General features: G+C 47.3%; 5 protein-coding genes across 5 annotated transcripts; 1 reads left to right on the top strand and 4 right to left on the bottom strand.

The window, feature by feature from the left end:
• Positions 1 to 322: 322 nt before the first annotated feature.
• LOC114869435 (claudin-4-like) lies at positions 323 to 1,504 on the bottom strand. Its single transcript, XM_029173676.2, has one exon. It carries the CDS (start codon positions 1,150 to 1,152, stop codon positions 631 to 633), a length of 522 nt encoding a protein of 173 aa, XP_029029509.2. The 5' UTR covers positions 1,153 to 1,504; the 3' UTR covers positions 323 to 630.
• Positions 1,505 to 2,045: 541 nt separating this feature from the next.
• Positions 2,046 to 3,269, bottom strand: LOC114869432 (claudin-4-like). The gene has a single exon (XM_029173673.3). It carries the CDS (start codon positions 2,885 to 2,887, stop codon positions 2,261 to 2,263), a length of 627 nt encoding a protein of 208 aa, XP_029029506.1. The 5' UTR covers positions 2,888 to 3,269; the 3' UTR covers positions 2,046 to 2,260.
• Positions 3,270 to 4,714: 1,445 nt separating this feature from the next.
• Positions 4,715 to 6,719, bottom strand: LOC129605100 (claudin-4-like). Its single transcript, XM_055514452.1, has one exon. It carries the CDS (start codon positions 5,638 to 5,640, stop codon positions 5,023 to 5,025), a length of 618 nt encoding a protein of 205 aa, XP_055370427.1. The 5' UTR covers positions 5,641 to 6,719; the 3' UTR covers positions 4,715 to 5,022.
• Positions 6,720 to 6,860: 141 nt separating this feature from the next.
• On the bottom strand, positions 6,861 to 7,953 carry LOC114869424 (claudin-4-like). Its single transcript, XM_029173665.3, has one exon. The coding sequence runs from the start codon at positions 7,842 to 7,844 to the stop codon at positions 7,203 to 7,205; it is 642 nt and encodes a 213-aa protein (XP_029029498.1). The 5' UTR covers positions 7,845 to 7,953; the 3' UTR covers positions 6,861 to 7,202.
• Positions 7,954 to 10,767: 2,814 nt separating this feature from the next.
• Positions 10,768 to 21,049, top strand: LOC114869437 (claudin-4-like). Its single transcript, XM_029173678.3, has 2 exons — positions 10,768 to 12,136; positions 19,179 to 21,049. Exons 1-2 carry the CDS (start codon positions 11,649 to 11,651, stop codon positions 19,825 to 19,827), a joined length of 1,137 nt encoding a protein of 378 aa, XP_029029511.2. The 5' UTR covers positions 10,768 to 11,648; the 3' UTR covers positions 19,828 to 21,049.
• Positions 21,050 to 21,287: the final 238 nt, after the last annotated feature.

Below are 21,287 nucleotides of genomic sequence, written 5' to 3'. Positions count from 1 at the left end.
GCAGATGTGCTGTTACTGAGAACAGTGTCCACCTCCATTCTCTGCCGATACAGAAGTGTTTCTTAGCAACATGAGTTGTGGTTCTAACGGTACATTGTGGTCTGTGGCAGTGATGTCCAGTTTACTGTAAATGACTTCTCTGGGCAAGCGTCTTTTCCACACACAGCAGATTCTCAGGCGTCCACTCGATAAAACGCTGAATCTTTAGTCAGAACCAGGTTCAGTTTTAACAAACTCTTGTTTGTGTGCAGAACAGAGTCAAGAAGAAAAGAAGACACAGGGTCTGAACAGAGGATTTATATGTGACGCATGAAAGACAAGCTGAGGTTGAGCAATGATTATTTTATAATTATTCAACAGACTCATTTCCAAATGTCAGCATTTCAATTCGTACATATCAAAGCAAAGCACAGATGAGTAGTTCAATCTATTTAATATTTGAACTATTGGTAACAAGAAATCAGAGAAAGATAAAGATTCACATGAAAAGATGCACCACCTTTGATAGAGCCACACAGTTACAGTTATACAGTATGTCACTGAGTTTCCTTTTCCTTCGTCCTTCAGCTTTAGCAACAACATGTGACTGAACCTTAGAGCATGATTCTGCTGAGGCTGCGGCCGAACCCCTCACACATCACTCGCGCTAGAAGTGAAAGTAATGAACTTGTAGGGTCTCTCATGGTTTGGAAGGCATCTTAGGCAGATCAGGCTCCCTCCCAGCAGCAGCAGCGCTCCAGACGCCCATCCGATATAAAGAGAAGTCCCGAGGTCCCTTTTCACAGAACCCAACCTCATGGGGGTTGTGAGCGCGGAACAAGCAATCCATGACACTGGGATTATGATCAGCAGGGCCGATGCTATGAAGGTCACACCGGACGCGATGCTGACTTTGGCTTTGACAACCTTGTCCTCCAGGCACGGGCATTTCCCTCCGATCGCGGCCATGAGGACGGCGACCGCCCCCGCGACCACAGAGACCACCACCATGGCTCTGGCGGCCTGCATTTGATCGGTCAGCGCCAGCAAGGATCTGTAAACCTTACACTGCTTCTGACCCGTGCTCTCGACCTCACAGCTCATCCACAGGCCTTCCCAATAGGGGCGGGAAGGTGTGGGACTGCACCCCAGAAAAACACCGACCGTCCACATGGGGTAACCACAGCTGATGCCACAGCTGATGCCGTCCAAGACGGCAGCAGGCGTCACTGGTGCTGTCTCTATGCTCTGCGTCCACACTGTGAGGAAAAATGTGCTTCACGGGGTGGAGCTTTTGAGCTTCCAGGAAAACACAGGCTGAGACTTGATATTAAAAACACATGGCCTCTCACACTGTTCTCACACAGAGTTTCAGGAAGTGCCTAGTTTACGATCATGAGAAGAATCTCTTCAAAAGCTGTGTTTTTACATTATATTCAAACATTATCGTGTACTGTGATTGTCTGTTTGTCTTGTATTACTTACTTTCTGTGATTTCAGTTAAGTAACTTCATATCAGTTGTTTTCAAACCTTCCTAACATTCAAGGTTTTGTGCACTCCTTCTTGTCCCACTGACTTTAGAAGTTGCTTAGAAATAGGTGAAGTGGCCCTTTAAGGAATTTAAGGCATAAAATTGAACGGGATCAAGAAAAAAGGCACAGATGTAAATGTTAGCTTTACAAGATTAATCTCCACCAAACATTTGACTCGGTTTCTAATGCTTGAAAACTTCACTTCTGCACAGAGGAAACGCGTCTCCTTTGTCACAGTAACGTGTTTGTTCCAGCTGCAAACAGCAGTTCAGTTTCTAGGTTTTCCAACCACACCTAAACCTGATCAACCAGAAAGTCAGACAATAGGCGTTTTACGGACGAGCCTTGTTTTTGTCACAGTGCAGCAACGTTTAACTAGACGCGATAAAGGAAAATCAATCCTAACAATGAGATCATATCTGTGAAAATGCCTAAATTATTGACTTGTTCAGTTTTAAGACCACTGAATGAACGATATTCGACAGAAACAGTGAAAACTCTATAAAACAAGTAAAAATATGGGGTCATTCCAGTGGGCGTCTACTGTATTTAATATTTAAACTATTGGTAACAAGAAATCAGAGAAAGATAAAGATTCACATGAAAAGATGCACCACCTTTGATAGAGCCACACAGTTACAGTTATACAGTATGTCACTGAGTTTCCTTTTCCTTCGTCCTTCAGCTTTAGCAACAACACGTGACTGAACCTTAGAGCCTGATTCTGCTGAGGCTGCGGCCGAACCCCTCACACATCACTCGCGCTAGAAGTGAAAGTAATGAACTTGTAGGGTCTCTCATGGTTTGGAAGGCATCTTAGGCAGAGCAGGCTCCCTCCCAGCAGCAGCAGCGCTCCAGACGCCCATCCGATATAAAGAGAAGCCCCGAACTCCCTTTTCAGAGAATTTACCACCAGGGGGTCATAAAAGTCTCTGATCACGGAGTGAGCAGTCCATGACACTGGGATTATGATCAGCAGGGCCGATGCTATGAAGGTCACACCAGACGCGATGCTGACTTTGGCTTTGACAACCTTGTCCTCCAGGCACGGGCATTTCCCTCCGATCGCGACCATGAGGACGGCGACCGCCCCTGTGACCACAGAGACCACCACCATGGCTCTGGCGACCTGCAGGTGTTGGGGCAGCTCCAGCATGGAGCTGTAAACCTTACAGTGCTTCTGACCCGTGCTCTCGACCTCACATCTCATCCACAGGCCGTCCCAGATGGGGGAATAACATATGATACCGCACCCCAGAAAAACACTGACCGTCCACATGGGGTAACCACAGCTGATGATGGTTCCCATCCACCCGATGGAGCCGAGCACCGCACCCAGAATGTGGAGTCTGGACAGAACCAGGAGAGAAGGCATGACGGTGGCACCACGGTGAGGGCGAAAACGGCTGCGTTCCTAGAAAATATTCACGACTCCAAGACGGCAGCAGGCGTCACTGGTGCTGTCTCGATGCTCTGTGTCCACACTGTGAGGAAAAATGTGCTTCACGCTTTCGGGGTGGAGCTTTTGAGCTTCCAGACAGGAAAAGAAAGGCTGAGACACCATATCAATAACACATGATCGCCCTCACGTAATTGTTCCACATAAGATCATGTTACCTCAAGCCTCCGGATTCCACACAAACCCAGACGTGCATCACAGGCCAAGAATCAAGCGTGAAAGCATCAGAGTTTCAGGGTCAGTGAGGTCAGTTCAAACAAGGAAGCGATACTTGAAAAACAAGCAGTTGTTATGGTTCCTGGGGCCGTTTTGTATTTCCTGTTTTATTTTGTCGGACTGTTTAGGTTTCCGGTCTTAGTGTTTTTGTTCCGGTGTCACTCCTGGTCACATGACCTCGCAGCTCTCTATCACATAATCAGTAAGGGTATAAAGGCTCTGGCACTCACCTCACTCCCCTGCCAGATTGTTGCAAGTGTTACTCCTCTTTCCAGTGTTATTATTGATGAAACCCGCCTGTGTATCTGACCGTCGCCTGTTTTTCATTACCCGTTTGCCTTGTCCTACCTTCCTGCTGTGAGTAACCTGTGTTTTCCAGCCTGTCTGACCGCCGCTCTGATTACCCCTTTTGTAGCGACGCCGATGGCCTGCCTGTGTATCGACCTCTGCCGGTTGTACTAATTTGGATCTTGCCTTGACCATTAAATCTGACTAAACTTACCTTCTGGTGTCCGAAGCTGTGCATGTGGGTCCATCGTATCAAACAGCCTGACAGCAGTACACAGTTCCTACGGCCCAATATCCTGTCAATGAACGACACCACTAACATTTGAACAGCTGCTTTCTGTGACCAACATTTAAAATGTTATAATTCACACAAAGCATCTCAGAACTTCATTGTTGTATTGATTTTCTGATTATTTCTTGCGAGAGCAGCTTCACAGAACTTCCTTCCCATGATTCTGCTTTGTGGGTACATTAATGTGTTTAGAACCGTTCTAAAACAAAGACATCGCTGCACTTCCAGCAGGAAAACACCTCAGCCACCTTTTGTTCTCATATTTAATCTGAGGGAAGTTCTCGTGAACTAACAGCTGCATTGGAAGCATCAAAAGCCCATTTAATTGCTCACATACTCCACAGTCATCTAATATCAGACCTCCTCATTATGAGTCGAGGCTAAATTCAGAAGGGAGACGCAAAAAACTGAGCTGAGACGCTTTGTTACAGGGGAAATCATGAAGTACGTGATGTTGATGGCTCTGTGCTTTCACGGTATCTCAGACTACATGTGTCCGAACACACACAAGATGGAAAAATTACTGGCTGTATTGTTTTTCTGGCCAGACTGGATTCTTTAGAGAACGTCTGTAAACAGAGAACGCCATTAAACAGGACGGGATCCATCATCCTGACATGTCTTTGCAGATGTGCTGTTACTGAGAACAGTGTCCACCTCCATTCTCTGCCGATACAGAAGTGTTTCTTAGCAACATGAGTTGTGGTTCTAACAGTGCATTGTGGTCTGTGGCAGTGATGTCCAGTTTACTGTAAATGACTTCTCTGGGCAAGCGTCTTTTCCACACACAGCAGATTCTCAGGCGTCCACTCGATAAAACGCTGAATCTTTAGTCAGAACCAGGTTCAGTTTTAACAAACTCTTGTTTGTGTGCAGAACAGAGTCAAGAAGAAAAGAAGACACAGGGTCTGAACAGAGGATTTATATGTGACGCATGAAAGACAAGCTGAGGTTGAGCAATGATTATTTTATAATTATTCAACAGACTCATTTCCAAATGTCAGCATTTCAATTCGTACATATCAAAGCAAAGCACAGATGAGTAGTTCAATCTATTTAATATTTGAACTATTGGTAACAAGAAATCAGAGAAAGATAAAGATTCACATGAAAAGATGCACCACCTTTGATAGAGCCACACAGTTACAGTTATACAGTATGTCACTGAGTTTCCTTTTCCTTCGTCCTTCAGCTTTAGCAACAACATGTGACTGAACCTTAGAGCATGATTCTGCTGAAGCTGCGGCCGAACCCCTCACACATCGCTCGCGCTAGAAGTGAAAGTAGTGAACTTGTAGGGTCTCTCATGGTTTGGAAGGCATCTTAGGCAGATCAGGCTCCCTCCCAGCAGCAGCAGCGCTCCAGACGCCCATCCGATATAAAGAGAAGTCCCGAGGTCCCTTTTCACAGAACCCAACCTCATGGGGGTTGTGAGCGCGGAACAAGCAATCCATGACACTGGGATTATGATCAGCAGGGCCGATGCTATGAAGGTCACACCGGACGCGATGCTGACTTTGGCTTTGACAACCTTGTCCTCCAGGCACGGGCATTTCCCTCCGATCGCGGCCATGAGGACGGCGACCGCCCCCGCGACCACGGAGACCACCACCATGGCTCTGGCGACCTGCATTTGATCGGTCAGCGCCAGCAAGGATCTGTAAACCTTACAGTGCTTCTGACCCGTGCTCTCGACCTCACAGCTCATCCACAGGCCTTCCCAATAGGGGCGGGAAGGTGTGGGACTGCACCCCAGAAAAACACCGACCGTCCACATGGGGTAACCACAGCTGATGATGGTTCCCATCCACCCGATGGAGCCGAGCACCGCACCCAGAATCTGGAGTCTGGACAGAACCAGGAGAGAAGGCATGACGGTGGCACCGCGGTGAGGGCGAAAATGGCTGCGTTCCTAGAAAATATTCACGACTCCAAGACGGCAGCAGGCGTCACTGGTGCTGTCTCTATGCTCTGCGTCCACACTGTGAGGAAAAATGTGCTTCACGGGGTGGAGCTTTTGAGCTTCCAGGAAAACACAGGCTGAGACTTGATATTAAAAACACATGGCCTCTCACACTGTTCTCACACAGAGTTTCAGGAAGTGCCTAGTTTACGATCATGAGAAGAATCTCTTCAAAAGCTGTGTTTTTACATTATATTCAAACATTATCGTGTACTGTGATTGTCTGTTTGTCTTGTATTACTTACTTTCTGTGATTTCAGTTAAGTAACTTCATATCAGTTGTTTTCAAACCTTCCTAACATTCAAGGTTTTGTGCACTCCTTCTTGTCCCACTGACTTTAGAAGTTGCTTAGAAATAGGTGAAGTGGCCCTTTAAGGAATTTAAGGCATAAAATTGAACGGGATCAAGAAAAAAGGCACAGATGTAAATGTTAGCTTTACAAGATTAATCTCCACCAAACATTTGACTCGGTTTCTAATGCTTGAAAACTTCACTTCTGCACAGAGGAAACGCGTCTCCTTTGTCACAGTAACGTGTTTGTTCCAGCTGCAAACAGCAGTTCAGTTTCTAGGTTTTCCAACCACACCTAAACCTGATCAACCAGAAAGTCAGACAATAGGCGTTTTACGGACGAGCCTTGTTTTTGTCACAGTGCAGCAACGTTTAACTAGACGCGATAAAGGAAAATCAATCCTAACAATGAGATCATATCTGTGAAAATGTCTAAATTATTGACTTGTTCAGTTTTAAGACCACTGAATGAACGATATTCGACAGAAACAGTGAAAACTCTATAAAACAAGTAAAAATATGGGGTCATTCCAGTGGGCGGTACAGTGGTCTGGTGGTTAGTACCGTTGCTTCATAGTGCGAAGGTCTTGTGTTCGATTCCCGGAGGCGGCATAGGTTCCTTTTTTTGTGGAGTTTGCGTGTGTTCTCTCCGGGTTCTCCGGCTTCCGCCCACAGTCCAAAATCATGGTTCATTGGCTTCTCTCCATTGCCTGTAAGTGTGACAGTGGTTTGTCTCTGTGTTGTCCTGCTGTTTCCCTCTCGCCTATAACCAGCCGGGATAGAAAGCACCCATGCAGATGGGATTAAGCGGTACGGAAAATAGATGGAATTGAAATAATTTCAGATTTGTAAATAAAAATATTTATTTACAGCAGAACATAAACATTGAGGGCTTCACACATCATAATAACCTACATGAACATGGCAAAAAGTGACATATAAAAAAAAAAGATCTGGTGCGGTTATAGTATATTTATATTTTTAGTAAGAAACAGACATTATACTCCAATATTATCCACCAAAAGTAAGTAATTTAACAGACACATTTGAATCTCCATTTGGGGCGTGGTGCCGCTCATGCTTTGTTTCTGGCATGAGGACTGATTCAGCACGACTTCCCTGTACTTGTAACATTCACGGCCCAAAAGCACCAGATGCTTCTGTCCCAGGAAACTGTGCATCAGACCATGCTTTTCCCAGGCGGTCCCGAGGCGTCGGACCTGGCCGCATTGTACTTGGCAGTGTAGGGCGTCTTATCCTTAGGGGGGCAGTTGCAGCAGAGGAGGCCTCCTCCGATCAGCAGCAGGGCGGCGGATCCCCATCCGATGAAGAGGGCGGCGCCCAGCTCTCGCTTCTGGCCGCTGTACACCAGCGGGTTGTAGAAGTCCTGGATGATGGTGTTGGCCGTCCAGCAGACGGGGACGGCGCAGAGGACGCCGGCGATGATCAGCATGACCCCGGCCGTGATGCCCACCTTGGTCTTGGACGTCTCGTTCTCCACGCAGTTGGTGCACTTCCCCCCGGCCACGGACAGCAGGATGCCCATGACGCCCACCAGGATGGAGACGATGGTCAGGGCCCGGGCCGCCTGCAAGTCGGTGCTGAGGGCCAGCATGGAGTCGTAGACCTTGCACTGCATCTGGCCCGTGCTCTGGACCACGCAGCTCATCCAGATGCCCTCCCAGGACGTCTGCGAGGTGACGATGTTGCTGCCGATGAAGGCGGTGACCTTCCACATCGGCAGCGCGCAGGTGACGATGACGCCGATCCAGCCCAGGATCCCCAGAGAGGCTCCGAGCATCTGCAGTCCGGCGGACACCATGGCGATCAGTGGCGCAGTCCTCTCGCTTGGAAAAGGCCTGCGGGTCGTTTGTGTCTCTCTGCAGCAGGAACCGGCCGCAGTCAGGTGAGTTCTCTGAATGGGAGAGGTTTCACAGTAGAGCAGGTACATAGGCTGCGCTGCAAGGAGGGGGTGGGGCCTGGGCCCAACAGTCACCAGAGCCTGCTCTTCAGGTCCACCCCCCACCTGCACAAACCTAGAACCTGTTTACCATCCCCCAGTCCACCTGTGGGAAACGCAACATGTGCGACCGTTTGAAACCGTTTATTCTGTTCCAGAATAAACGGTTTATTCTTGAGAAGAGAACGTGACTCATATCAAAACACCTGTGTCCCTTTTCCCTCCTGACGCTCAGTTCAGGCTGCAGCCGCAGGAGGCAGGAGCCGCGTCCTGCGTCCTATATATATATATAAAGACAATTTAAAGACAAAGCCAGGCTTCCGTAGCCAGAAACAAAGCTATATCTATATAGATAGATAGATAGATAGATAGATAGATAGATAGATAGATAGATAGATAGATAGATAGATAGATAGATAGATAGATAGATAGATAGATAGATAGATAGATAGATAGATAGATAGAGAGATAGAGAGATAGATAGATAGATAGATAGATAGATAGATAGATAGATAGATAGATAGATAGATAGATAGATAGATAGATAGATAGATAGATACTGGAATATTAATGACGTTACTACTGCTTGTGAACCAAATCACCTTTTAAAACCTTTAACTATTTAGTGAAGATCTTCCAAGAGCAATCTTTACCTCAGATTATTTAATCAAACAACCACTAAGGCTTTCTTTATGTTCAACAGCGGTTTGACAATGATTAAACATCAGACACTGTGAAAAACTATATTTGAACCCTGTCGTACTGGACAGTTCATTAAAACCAATGAACGTTTCTGTCAAACATTATTTACTTGAACTTAAACAGCAGATGATTCTTAGGAAACAGGCTGTTGATAATATACAGGACTGTAGGTGCATCTATATGATCGGGAAAAACCAGTCGGCTGTGTTCTGAGACAGGAAATGCTTTAAATGATTGAGAGAATTAGACAGAGCAGACAGCTGCTATGAAACGCTGCTGAACAGACCAGAATATGAGAAAAACTAATAATATAATACCTCCGCTTCTTATGGAAGTGTCTGAACGTGACCCGTGGGCGCTTTCACACGCTCGGACGCACGTTCAAGCTCTGACCCACATCCCACCGTTCACCACACAGTGGGGTGTTTCTACAGCAGGAAAAACACGGCAGCAGGAACACCTGTGAGCCGCGTGACGCAGCGTCTGCTTCACCTCCAGCTGGAGCTCAGGACTGTGGACCGGCAGCGAGTCCAAAGTTTGGGATCAGGGCTGCGTTCTGAGTCAGACTGAAGGCTCTTTGTGAGCGCGGTCATATAGGAGGGTTTGTTCCTGGATCACAGGAAAGCGCCTGCGTTAGCGCCAGCGTTAGCGCCAGCGTTCCTGCGAAACTGGTGTGGGTGGAGAGAAACGGGACGACTCACAACATATGACGTAGTGTACGTGACAGGGCTTTTCAAGAACGTCCCAACCTCGACGGACATGAGCTCATCGGGTTCTCGGCTCTGTCCAACAGGAGGCAGCAGTCGATGCATTTAGAGCGTTACGGTGCCGCCGGTGTGAGTTTGGACCGGGTTGAGCTGCATCCTCTACCCCCCAGGGGTCACGGAGCCCAAGAAGCAGTAACATCACAGCGAGCTTTGTATGCGCTGACAGAAGGCGTCTGTGTCCGTGGTGGTGAAGTCTGGCAGCACACGGCGTTCAAAGAGCGTTTAAGGCAGTTTCCAGAGGTCAGAGCAGCTGTTAAATCTCCAGGCTCCGCTCAGAAGACGAGTGACCTCTGGCAGAGCAGTACGTGACCTCTGTATAGGGTGAATGTGTGGTTACTGGTCACAACAAGTTTGAAGGCTGTGTTTACAGTTTCAATCTGCCGTTTTATGGCAGTTCTGCTCAAGTTTCCCGCTTGAACATTGTGTAATATGACTGTAAAGTTCTGAGTTCCCCCCGAACTGTAAACATGACGACAGTGTTTTGTTGCCATAGGTTACGGCTTCATGTGACCGTTCCAACACAGTTCAACAGCTTCAACTACTATAAACTGTACGTTTTCCTCTAATTCATGACGTGTCACTGCACATGCCCAACACTAAAATCACTGACATAACTGAGGATGGGAAATAAAGTTATTTATAACTTATCTATTACCTAGATTTTTGTTAATGGAACCAGATCAGAGGATTTGATGGATTTGCGTGTTTTCCCCTCCTTCCGCCTTTAAGGATCCTTCTGCTCACTGAAACTCACATATCAACACAGGGGTGATAGAAACTCCCTTATCTGCAGGTAAAGACTGCACTGCATGGAACAATATCTATAAGGTTGTTCCAGTTAAAAGCAGGTTCCTCTCTTCCTCTTTCGTCTACATCTGCTTAAAACCGAAACGGAAATGACAGAAGGAGCATGACTCCAAATGAGCTCCACCCTTAACGTGCAAATAAAGAGCTGTTTGCTTTTATAACACGATGTAATGTCTCATCACATGATGGGTGATTTTATGGAGCTCTAGTTTCTGGTGATGGACCATCAGAAGCAGCAGTTCATCTTTTTGGTCTGATTTGTGTACCTATTTCCTTCAACACAATGTAATCGCATTAATAGTTTATTATGGGCCCGTATCTTATCGCGGTCACTGTGTTAGCTGTTCTTTATCGGAAACGTTTGATTAAGTTTGTTAATGTGCAAACATGTCCCAGACAAAAGTGTGTCAGATCAAAGTAATGTCACAATAATAAAATGAATACAGACTCTATCGAAAACAGGGAAGCAGTGTGTGTGAGAGAATAACAAGCCAAGAAAAGGACGCATGTGGTTGGTTTTCAGGGCGTCTTTCATGTATTCAGAACCTAGAAACTGACTCACGGCACCTGTTTTTTTCTAGGTCGAGGATGTTTCGCTACCTGTGCAGGTAGCTTCACCTGCACATAATTATCCCACTGATATTTCTGAGGTCTGTCGTAAATCTTGCCTCCACTGCAGCGTTGCCGTTTAGTCATTAACTCAGATTTCTTAGTGAGATCATTCGCAGACTGTCTGACGCAGTGGACACGGTTCTGCTATAAAAACCGCCATAAATGAGAACATGACTGCACCAAAACTATTAAATTATGAGCTGAATGAGGGGGAAATAGATGCTTCCCTTTTCTTCTCATCATCTGGTTCAAACACACTCTCTTTATGGGAACATGTTCGTATCCATTGTGGCCTCCTGCTCACCTGCCGACCACATAACAAGCGCTGTCCTGGTCACTCATTACCTACTGGGAGTAATAATACAGACACACCTGAGCTACTATGGGCAAAAGGTAACCATAAAACCTGTCTTTATTTGAAAAGGACACAAATGAGGCCAATGTCCCACGCTCACCTGATTGGCTTAGCTCGGCCACAGATGTCACTTCCTCGGGGGCTGTTCTTCTTAGCAATAAAACATTACACAGATAAAGCTCATAAAACCCTTAAGAGCTTCGGAGCGCACACGTACACAGTCTATGAGGAGGGAGCGCGTTGTGACGAACAGAAGGATTCGGCAGCAGCTGCGGGAGACAACGCACACGTCTGTAAGACACATCGACAAAGAGGAGCATAAAGGGCTCGGAGGCCCTCGGATACGCGGAGAAGGAACGAAAGCCAAGCCTGAAGACCAGAAAAACCCAAATCGAGCAGATTTCGCTTCTGTCTGGGTGCACGATGGTGGCCTTTGGACTGGAGCTGGTCGGCGTGAGCCTGTCGGTGCTCGGCTGGGCGCTGAGCGTGGTCAGCTGCGCGCTGCCCATGTGGAGGGTGTCGGCCTTCATCGGCGCCAACATCGTCACGGCCCAGGTGTACTGGGAGGGCCTGTGGATGAGCTGCGTGTTCCAGAGCACGGGCCAGATGCAGTGCAAGGTCTACGACTCCATGCTGGCGCTGCCCCAGGACCTGCAGGCGGCCCGGGCGCTCACCATCGTCTCCATCGTCATCGGGGTTCTGGCCCTGCTCATCTCCCTGGTGGGGGCCCAGTGCACGAACTGCATCGAGGACAAGGGCGCCAAAGCCAGGGTCATGGCCTCCTCCGGGGGCGGGTTCATCGCAGCGGCTGTGGCCCAGCTGGTGCCGGTTTCCTGGTCGGCCAACACCATCGTCACCGAGTTCTACAGTCCGATCGTGCCCAACGGGCAGAAGATGGAGATCGGGGCAGCGCTGTACCTGGGCTGGGCCGCGGCGGCGCTGCTGCTGACGGGGGGGTGCATTCTGTGCTGCAGCTGCCCCCCAAAGGAGGAGAAACCGCTGAGATACACCGTCAACCCCCAGACCCGAATGGCGTACTCGGCTGCACCCATGTCGACGGCCCAGAGCTCCTACAACAGGAAGGACTATGTGTGAGGAAAAGGACACGCCCGCGTCTTTTCACCGCTTGTTAAAGGCTCCTGATCATTTGTGCATTTGCAGAAAGTGCAAATAAAAATCGATGTAAACAGTAATTTGATTTATTTTAACACTGTTCGCTGCAAGACGCGGTCCGAGTAGATTTGGAAACTTTCTGCACTTGTACATATTGTTTACATGCAGACATCAGTCTGTAGAAGGAAATCAGTCAATGTCGAAAGTGAATGTATATTGAATATTCATTCCGATTTATTTAAGTTGTTCCTCATTCACATATTTATTCCAAATAATGTCAACTATAGTGAAGGAAATGTGGACCCTGTCATGAAGACTGAGTTCTTGTTGTTTTTGGTGGTAGATGGAAAACATGAGGGCAGTTATGTAAGAATCAACGCAGCAACGCGTAAGCGATTATTTCAGTTCAGTGTTTTACGTTTTATGTTTAGATGTTTATGTCAACTCTTGTTTAAATAGGTTTTACGTTTCCTCAACTGCGAGGCCTCTGACTTCACGAATGCAATGCGCTGTTTTTAGAAATGATTCAAATAAAGAAGATTTTACAAGACTGAATTATGAGAGTGTAATTTAATATGAATAAGATAAATTCTGTTAAAAAACACTGATGTTGTTTAAGGATGAGTTTGTGTCGACTGGTATCAACACATCAGAAACTGTTGCACATTGGGAGGCAATGAGGAGGAAGCGTTGTGTTTTTTTTTTTTTTTTTTTTTTGTTCTGTCCAGCAGTTAAGCAAGCAGCATATATTACGCTGAATGCCATATTGTGATGGACAGCTTTGCTTTAACAAGAAGAGTATATATAGAATATATATACTCTTCCTGATTTATGGTTTATTTAATGGTTTATTTAGCTAATCCAAAATGTGTGTGATGTTGCTGTGTTGGTGGACAGGTTAGGTTTCTGCTTTAGGGTGTGTATGCGGGAGGGTGGGGGGGGAGGGGGGGTAAGGGGTGCAACCAGCTGCTGAAACCAAGCAAATCTGTTAAGTAAACAATCGGAGCAAAAAAAAAAAAAATAAAATAAATAAAATAAATAAGAAGCATGGATGTACCTTAGGCTAACACATTCATAACTAAACAATTTTTGTGCTGTGGTTTACCTTGGAGATTAATACTAATACCAATAATAGTGCTAAGGTATGTGCACATACTAATACAAACGAATACATACAATATACATACATATGTGCATTATTATACATATCCCATACTACTTAATAAAAGTCATGACATACAACACCACAAATTCCATATTCACACATTATTCATGTTGGTAGTGATAAGTATCAATAATACTTACAGTTGGATTTGGAAAGTGTCCCACTACAAGGTTAGTAAGGCTGTAGCTTAACATTATTCACCCAAAGGGTGAGGCAGACGTTGGTGCATGAACAATGCCACTTGTGGAAGCCAGGGTGATGTGAGGGGCTCCGCCACTACGCCCATCCAGCAAGCAGAGGAAGGAATCCTAGCAGCCAGGGAGCACACACACCTTCAGTTCCAGGAGGGCAGGTGTTGCGACCCAAGCCGCCCACACAGAGCCCCCCAGGCAGAGCTGCAGCAGCCACAGAGACAGCACCCGAGGCCAGAGTGGGCCACCGGGGGTCAACGCTGTCCGCCCCATGAGAACCAGGGGCAAACACTCCCCCCGGCGGGAGGGTCGGCCTGAAAGAGTAGAGCCCGAGGACCCACGGTCCGTAGGGAGCCCGCCAGAAGATGCCCCCGCGCCCAGAGTGGGGCCCGCCCCCAGTCCACCACCCCCACACGGGCGGAGCGGGGCCTACCCCATCGGCCCGACCTCATCCCCTGGCGCTACAGCGGCCTGCAGCACAAGGCCAGCAATTGGTGGGGTCAGCAGAAAAGAGACCACCCAGGCAGACGATCATCGTACCCCGGGCGAAAAACCGGACCCCCCACACTTCAACCGCACCACACGCATACCAACTCACACAAACACAGATGCATACACCCACCCACATGTGCAACACACATCATCACATCAACACACACACACACCATAGACTCTCTCATAACAAACTAGTCAATCATACGTGAACCAATGCACTCTCAGATACATTCTCCCACCCACACCATTCGCTTGATCACATTCGTGGGGAGGGTAGGTCTCCGGCCTGCCGTCCATGTGGCCCCAGGCAGGGACCGCAGCTCCTCCCGAGCCCCGACCAACCCCCCCAACCCGGAGGGGGCAGAGGGCAGCAGAAAAAGGCACCCCAGAACCCTGCAACCCAGCTTGGACGTGAGTGTGTGGAACTAAAGTGCACTGAAGGTGGGTGACACCTCCAGGAGCACAACCGCTGGCTGACGGTGTGTCCCCCGGACAGTGCCCCCCCGCGCCCTAAATGTCTTTTTGCAGTTAAAACTGGGTGGTGATCTCTCCATCAGGGCCAGTGGCCGAGGCCACAACTGGCCTCAGCCCCAGGCCCCAGTGAAAGAGCCCACCCCCGGCCCTAAATGTATGTGTATGTAGCTAAGTATGAGGAACTTTGGGAGATACCCAATTCTCCGGGGGGTCCAGCAGACAAAGCCATCAATGGGAAGTCTACTGGCCCCCCCGGAAGGAGCCCCCAGATTCCTGGACAAGTGTGTATGACTAATGCAATTAAAACTGCAGAGCATCCCACTTGGAAGGGACGGAACCACTTCCCAGTAGCCCTGGTCCCTCCATCAGCAGGACGCCCCTTGCAGACCTAAGTGGATGAATGCGGAGAAATGTAGTTGGGAAGCAGAGCTCCAGGGTCCGCAGAGCCAGGTTCCCGACTGGCTCTGCTACCTATCCCACCACCCCCCACAACCCCCAGCCACGAAGGGACAGCCGAGACCCAGGGACCGCAGTACTACTGCCCAGGCGCCACACGCAGCACAGCCAGAGCCATCCTCACCCTTCTTTCACACTTACCCATTCTCTCGCTCAAGTATGCCCATGCTCGCCCCGTGTAGTGTGACACTCAAACCCACACATATACTCTGCGGTTGTGCATTGAGGGCCAGCTTCCGCCCAGGGCCCAATGAAGGTTCTAGCCTGAGTAGTCCGCCAACCCCCCCTGCAACAGGCCCGAGCAGTTACCAGAGGGCGTCGGACCGCTAGGGCAGGCAGCGCCCCACCCGAGCAGGGGCAGCGCCCCAGGGGAGAGACACCTCTCCGGGCACAGGCAGGCACCCCCAGAGGGAGTCCCCCGGACGCAGGTTACCCAGGTCTCCACCCCCAGGTCCGCCCCCGCACACCGGCAGGGAGGCCCGCCTCCGGCTCTCCGGAGACAGGCACACGCCAACCCTCAAAATGGTCCCACCCCGGCACAGGGCCGCCGGTCCCAGCAGCCACCACACCCCCGCCGCAGGGGACCCCTGCGGCCAGCCCTGAGTCCACCAACCCGTTGTCCCGGTTCTTTAGGCAGGCAGGCACCACCAACCACCAGTCACCCCCCCACCACTGTGCCAGACATGACGCAGCACCCGAGCCCCACGCATCCTTACCTGGAAATGGAATCAATCAGAGTATAGTTTTGGTCATTGATTTGATGAAGCAGACAATGTGTCTAAGGTGGTATAATCTAACAAGCTGTTCAGGTATTGAGTAATGCTTAATTTTTTTTTAGTTTTCCAGTTCATGAGGATGATTTTCTTTGCGACACAGAGGGCAGAAAGAAGTGTGTGTGATGAGTTTGTCTCTAGATCAAGCCCACTTAGATCTCCTAGAAGACAAAGTGCAGGGGCTGCTGGGATTGGACAGCTTAACTGGGTTGACAGGTGTTCACATACTCTTTGCCAAAATTGCTGCACAGGTGAGCATGACCAGAATGCATGTAGGAATCTATCTGCTGTGTTATCTGTACAGTGAGGGCAAATATTTGAGTTTGTGAGACCCATTTGGAACATCCTTTGTCCTGTATAGTGAGTTCTATGAAGAATTTTGTATTGTATTAGTTGTAAATTTGTATTTTTTGTCATTCTGAATAAATTAGAACATATGTTATTCCAGAATGTGTAATTAGTGGTGATATTGAGATCAGCTTCCCATTTAGAGATCGGAAGGCTCACTGTCTGGTCTACATTGGAAATTAAGATATAGATTTTGGATACTGTCCTTTTCCCTGATATATCAATAAATCGCTCTATTACTGGTGGTGGTTGCATGTGGATGGCAGTATTCTTACTTTTTGCATTAAGTATTGACTTTAGTTGTTGGTATTCTAAGAAATTGGCACTAGTGATTTCATAGTGAGATACTAGTTCTTCAAAAGAGGTAAACTTGTCTCTTGTGAAAACATGTTTCAGATGTGTTATCCCTTTGATATGCCAAGTTGGAAAGTGTATTGCCTTTTTGTTTTGTATGATGTCTGGATTGTTCCAGAGAGGTGTGTTTTGGCAAAGAGTAAGCGAAGACCCATTAATTTTAAGAAACTCCCACCAGGCTTGCAGAGATGCTTTTATGCTAATGTTCTGGTAACAACTATGATGTTTGATTTTGGTGCTGATAAAGGGCAGATCTGCAACTTTAATATTTCCACAAAATGTTTGTTCAATGTCTATCCAGGAGGAGTCTGCTGGCATGGGTTTTATCCATTTGTGGACATGGTTCAGTCTATTGGCAAGAAAATAGTGGTGGAAGTTAGGTAGTTCTAGGCCGCCGCAGCGTCTGGATTTTTGAAGAGTTTTTAAACTAATTCGTGGTGGCTTGGTTTTCCACAAAAACTGTGAGATGTAGGAGTCTAATGTCTTAAACCACGCCTGGGCTGGCTGAGTTGGAATCATTGAAAATATGTAATTAATTTTTGGCAGGATCATCATTTTTATGGTGGCAATTCTTCCCATAAGTGAAATGGGTAAGGACTGCCATCTTTTGAGGTTGGCTTCTATTTGTTTTAATAGTGGATTGTAATTTAGATCAATAAGCTCTGATAGCCTAGACGACAATTCAATGCCCAAGTATTTAATGTTTCCTGAATGGAGTGTGGTAGAGGAGATGTTAGTCACCTTAAGGTTAAGTGGTAGCACTATAGATTTGGTCCAGTTAATAGAGTACTCTGAAAGTCCTGAGAATTCATCTATGAGGCTGATAGTTGTAGGAAGAGACGTCTGTGGCTCAAGGAGAAACAGTAACACATCGTCAGCATATAAACTTATTTTATGATTTACTGATTTGGTCGATATTCCAGTAATTCCTTCATGCTGTCTTATTGCTGCGGCTAGAGGTTCAATAAATATTGCAAATAGTGATGGGGACAGTGGGCAGCCCTGTCTTGTCCCTCTATGCAGATTAAACCTTGGTGAGATCTGGTTGTTTGTTCTGACTGCAGCGTTTGCTGAGTTGTATAATATTTGGATCCAGTCTATGAATGTTTCCCCAATGCCGAATTTGTGCAGAGTGGCTAAAAGAAATTTCTAGTTTACTCTATCGAAAGCTTTTTCTGCATCTAAGGAGACGATGGCTGTCTCTAGTTTATGGATGGTGACATAATCAATTAAATTAATTAGTCTGTTCATATTGTTTGTTGACTGTCTACCTTTAATGAAGCCTGTTTGATCAGAGTGAATTATATATGGAGTGATTGAAGAGTGATTATATATGAAGCGTTGTGTTTAATGTCTGACAGCTAAACCACACGACTTCTTCCTGCTTTGAATAACAGGAAGCAACAAAATGACATTGCTGTAACCACGCACCAGAAACAAGCATCCCTTCTTTATGTTTGTTGATGTTTTTGTATGTTTATGAAATCTATTCCTGGATTAAACTGCAGGTTCGTGATTGTGATCGAAACCCTGATTCTGTCTGTGTCGTGGAGAATAAAGCTCGCAGGAATACGTACGTAAGATTTTAGAACTGTAATGTTTAGGAGTATATTTTAAACTCTAAATTTAAATGTGTTCCCTTTTGTGTAATGTCATAAACCTGAGGACGTTTTCCGTGAAGAGCTAACAGATCTGTTAATGGTCAGTATAAACACAGCCAGCAGAACCTGTTCCAGCGCTCATGAGGGCGACTGACACATTATGAGCTGTGTCCGAAACTCAAATTACTGCAAAATTTATAGAGATTAAAAAAGCAATAACTGTCAACAGGTCAGCTAAAAATAAAAACGTACATATAATGCAGATAATCATTGTTTTTCAAAGACATCTTTGATGTGAACTACCAGAACAGTGATTGTGGGCTCAGCTGCGTTAAACCGATACTTGAACATCACAGTGTGTAGACTAAAGGTGTCTGAGAGCCGGCCTGTTATCTTCTCCCTGTATCCTATTTGCTCTGGGTGCTGTTTTTCCGGTTTCCATACGACCTTTGGGATTGTTTCCCTAACACACAATCCGGGCCGTCTACGAAACCCACACGAGTGGAACAACAAAGCAGCGACAGAGGACTTGCGTGTGTGTGTCTGCACACTCATTTATGCAAATGCATACAGGGAAGCCAGTGTTTGTTGCTTATTAACTCATACATGAAAACGTCTGGCTCCTTCATGCTAAAACTCAAACGGGTTAATGTTCACGCGTGTCCTGCAGGTCACCCCCACGGCCACGCTACCTGTGACCCTCCCCCAGCGACACACCCTGCCTCCATCGCCCGCTGCTCGGCCACCGCTTCCCTCCCCCAGCGCTTGTGAGCAGGTGCCCAGAACAGAGAGTGGAGACGGCCTCCTGCTGACATCACCGTCACAGGACTCCACCTTGCCTCCCTGCGGTATAAAGGATTTCTTGTTTCCGTAGCAGCATCTCTTAGCAACTCACACACCCTGTTACAGGTGCTCACACCTGAACGCCGGAGCAGAAGAGTCCTTTCCTGCGATAGACAGACCTCAGACCAGCAGCCTCTCAGCATGTCCATGGGTATGGAGATTGTGGGCATCGCCCTCGGATGCATTGGATTTATCATCGCAATAGTGACGTGCGCGCTGCCAATGTGGAAGGTGACCGCTTTCATTGGGGCCAACATCGTCACGGCTCAGACCATCTGGGAGGGTCTGTGGATGAACTGTGTCATCCAGAGCACGGGCCAGATGCAGTGCAAGATCTACGACTCCATGCTGGCGCTGAATCCGGACCTGCAGGCGGCCCGAGCCATGACCGTCGTGGCCATCATCCTGGCGCTGCTCGGCGTCCTCATCTCCATCGTCGGCGCCAAGTGCACCAACTGCATCGAAGACGAGGCGTCCAAGGCCAAGGTGATGATCATCGCCGGCATATTCTTCCTCCTGGCCGGCCTCCTCGTCCTCATCCCCGTCTCCTGGACCTCCAGCGTCATCATTCGGGACTTCTACAACCCCCTCCTGACCGACGCGCAGCGGAGGGAGATCGGCGCCTCGCTCTACATCGGCTTCGGCGCCGCCGTCCTGCTGATCATCGGCGGTGCCATGCTGTGCAGCAGCTGCCCGCCCAAGGAGAAGCAGTACAAGCCCCCCAGGATGATGTACTCGGCTCCACGCAGCGCCAGCGGAGCAGGTTACGACAAGAAAGACTATGTCTGAGGAGCACTTGATTTGGAAACTTGTATATATGACGTTGTGTGTTGCATGTGGGCGTCGCTTTCGCTGTTTTCCCTCTTTGCTAAAGAAAAATTGTTTCATCCCAACAAACACATCACGGCAAAAAGCCTGTGCAAAACAAGGCTCGGTTCAGATCAAACTGGAGTTATAAGATGGGATGGGCTCCAGCAGACGTTACTGTTCTTTAGTCAGTCCTGAAGCTAAACTCATGTACAAGTTTAGACTTGTTCAAGATTTAGAACAGGTGCAGTAGGTTTTCCAGCCTGACCTCTGCCAGAGGTGAGATTATGATTTATACACAAAATGTCAAGAGAGAGTTAGAAATTGTGGCAGTAGATGAAGCTGTTTTTGTGCGATTGCTGAGTTTGAGCAATTTTAGGGGAATTCCCATTAAAAGACTCCGAGATGAAGGCGACGGTGTTCGTAGTTGATCTTTCTGCTTTGCTTTAGTTGACATTAGGCCCAGATTCCCCAAGGAAAGATCAGTTATCAGTTATATTATTTTTAGTTAAATGTTCTGAAATTCAACTGTTCTGTTACTGGCGTACATGTCGTATACTACACCTACTGTGACATCATTCAAATTAAAAAAGCACCTCATGTGTGAGGCTTTGTCATACGGCTGTGGGTCACATATCGCGTTTCACTGAAACTATACTTAAAGCCCTGCGTGTTCCACTGACAATGACCAGGAGAGGCCAGCTCTCATTTTACAGGGCTGTGGTTGCTGTGTGCGAGTGTGCGCGTGCTTTGCATGTAATATTTGTTTAGGAGAGTTTCTGCTGAGACTGAAACTAAAGATGGCTCCATGATACGGCCACGTATGATGTCCTCCTCCAACGTGTCAGCGTGTGGAGAACAAAATGTCTGACCATAAAAACGGCCACGTTTGATGTCTTTTTATTTCAGTTTTATTTCTTTTAGCCACGTTTCCATACTTTAATTAGATTTATAGATGTCGTACTTTCACTTATCATGTTGTGTGAAATGTTGAGCTCTGACCTCTGCTCATCTGAATGTCAAACAAAGAGGATATTCGTTTTTAGGTACAAGGTATGTTTGTGTCAATTTAAAAAAACATGTCACTGTTTAAATATCATTTATTTTAAAGTTTTATGTCATTTTTTGTAACAAACTTTGAATCATAGTAGTACTTGAATTATAAATGTGTTGAAGATTTCAATAAAAGTCATTGTAACAATAATGTGGGCTTTTCCTTCTTTGAGAAGAGAAATAGTTTCATCCCATCAAACACACCACCTCTATGTAAAACCAACAAGGCCCGATCCAGATCAAACAGGAGGCTCAGCGATGGGATGGGCTCCAGGAGACTGCTTTGTTTAGTCAGACCTGAAGCTAAATCCATCGAGCAGTCAGGCCAGACTCGTCCAGGCCTCAGAACAAGTGCTGTAGGGGTTTATCAGCCTGACCTCTGCCAGAGA

The sequence above is a fragment of the Betta splendens genome, chromosome 14 (assembly GCF_900634795.4).
Source record: "Betta splendens chromosome 14, fBetSpl5.4, whole genome shotgun sequence".
NCBI classification, from domain to species: domain Eukaryota; kingdom Metazoa; phylum Chordata; class Actinopteri; order Anabantiformes; family Osphronemidae; genus Betta; species Betta splendens.
The sequence above is the reverse complement of the archived record's forward strand: the minus strand, read 5'-3'. Positions and strand labels throughout refer to the sequence as shown.

Excerpts from the sequence above, each read along its gene's own strand:
- LOC114869435 (XM_029173676.2), bottom strand. The coding sequence starts at position 1,152 with ATGTGGACGGTCGGTGTTTTTCTGGGGTGCAGTCCCACACCTTCCCGC.
- LOC114869432 (XM_029173673.3), bottom strand. The coding sequence starts at position 2,887 with ATGCCTTCTCTCCTGGTTCTGTCCAGACTCCACATTCTGGGTGCGGTG.
- LOC129605100 (XM_055514452.1), bottom strand. The coding sequence starts at position 5,640 with ATGCCTTCTCTCCTGGTTCTGTCCAGACTCCAGATTCTGGGTGCGGTG.
- LOC114869424 (XM_029173665.3), bottom strand. The coding sequence starts at position 7,844 with ATGGTGTCCGCCGGACTGCAGATGCTCGGAGCCTCTCTGGGGATCCTG.
- LOC114869437 (XM_029173678.3), top strand. The coding sequence starts at position 11,649 with ATGGTGGCCTTTGGACTGGAGCTGGTCGGCGTGAGCCTGTCGGTGCTC. Across the intron at positions 12,137-19,178 it reads AAGATGGAGATCGGGGCAGC|CATGTCCATGGGTATGGAGA; the intron begins GCTGTACCTGGG and ends GCAGCCTCTCAG.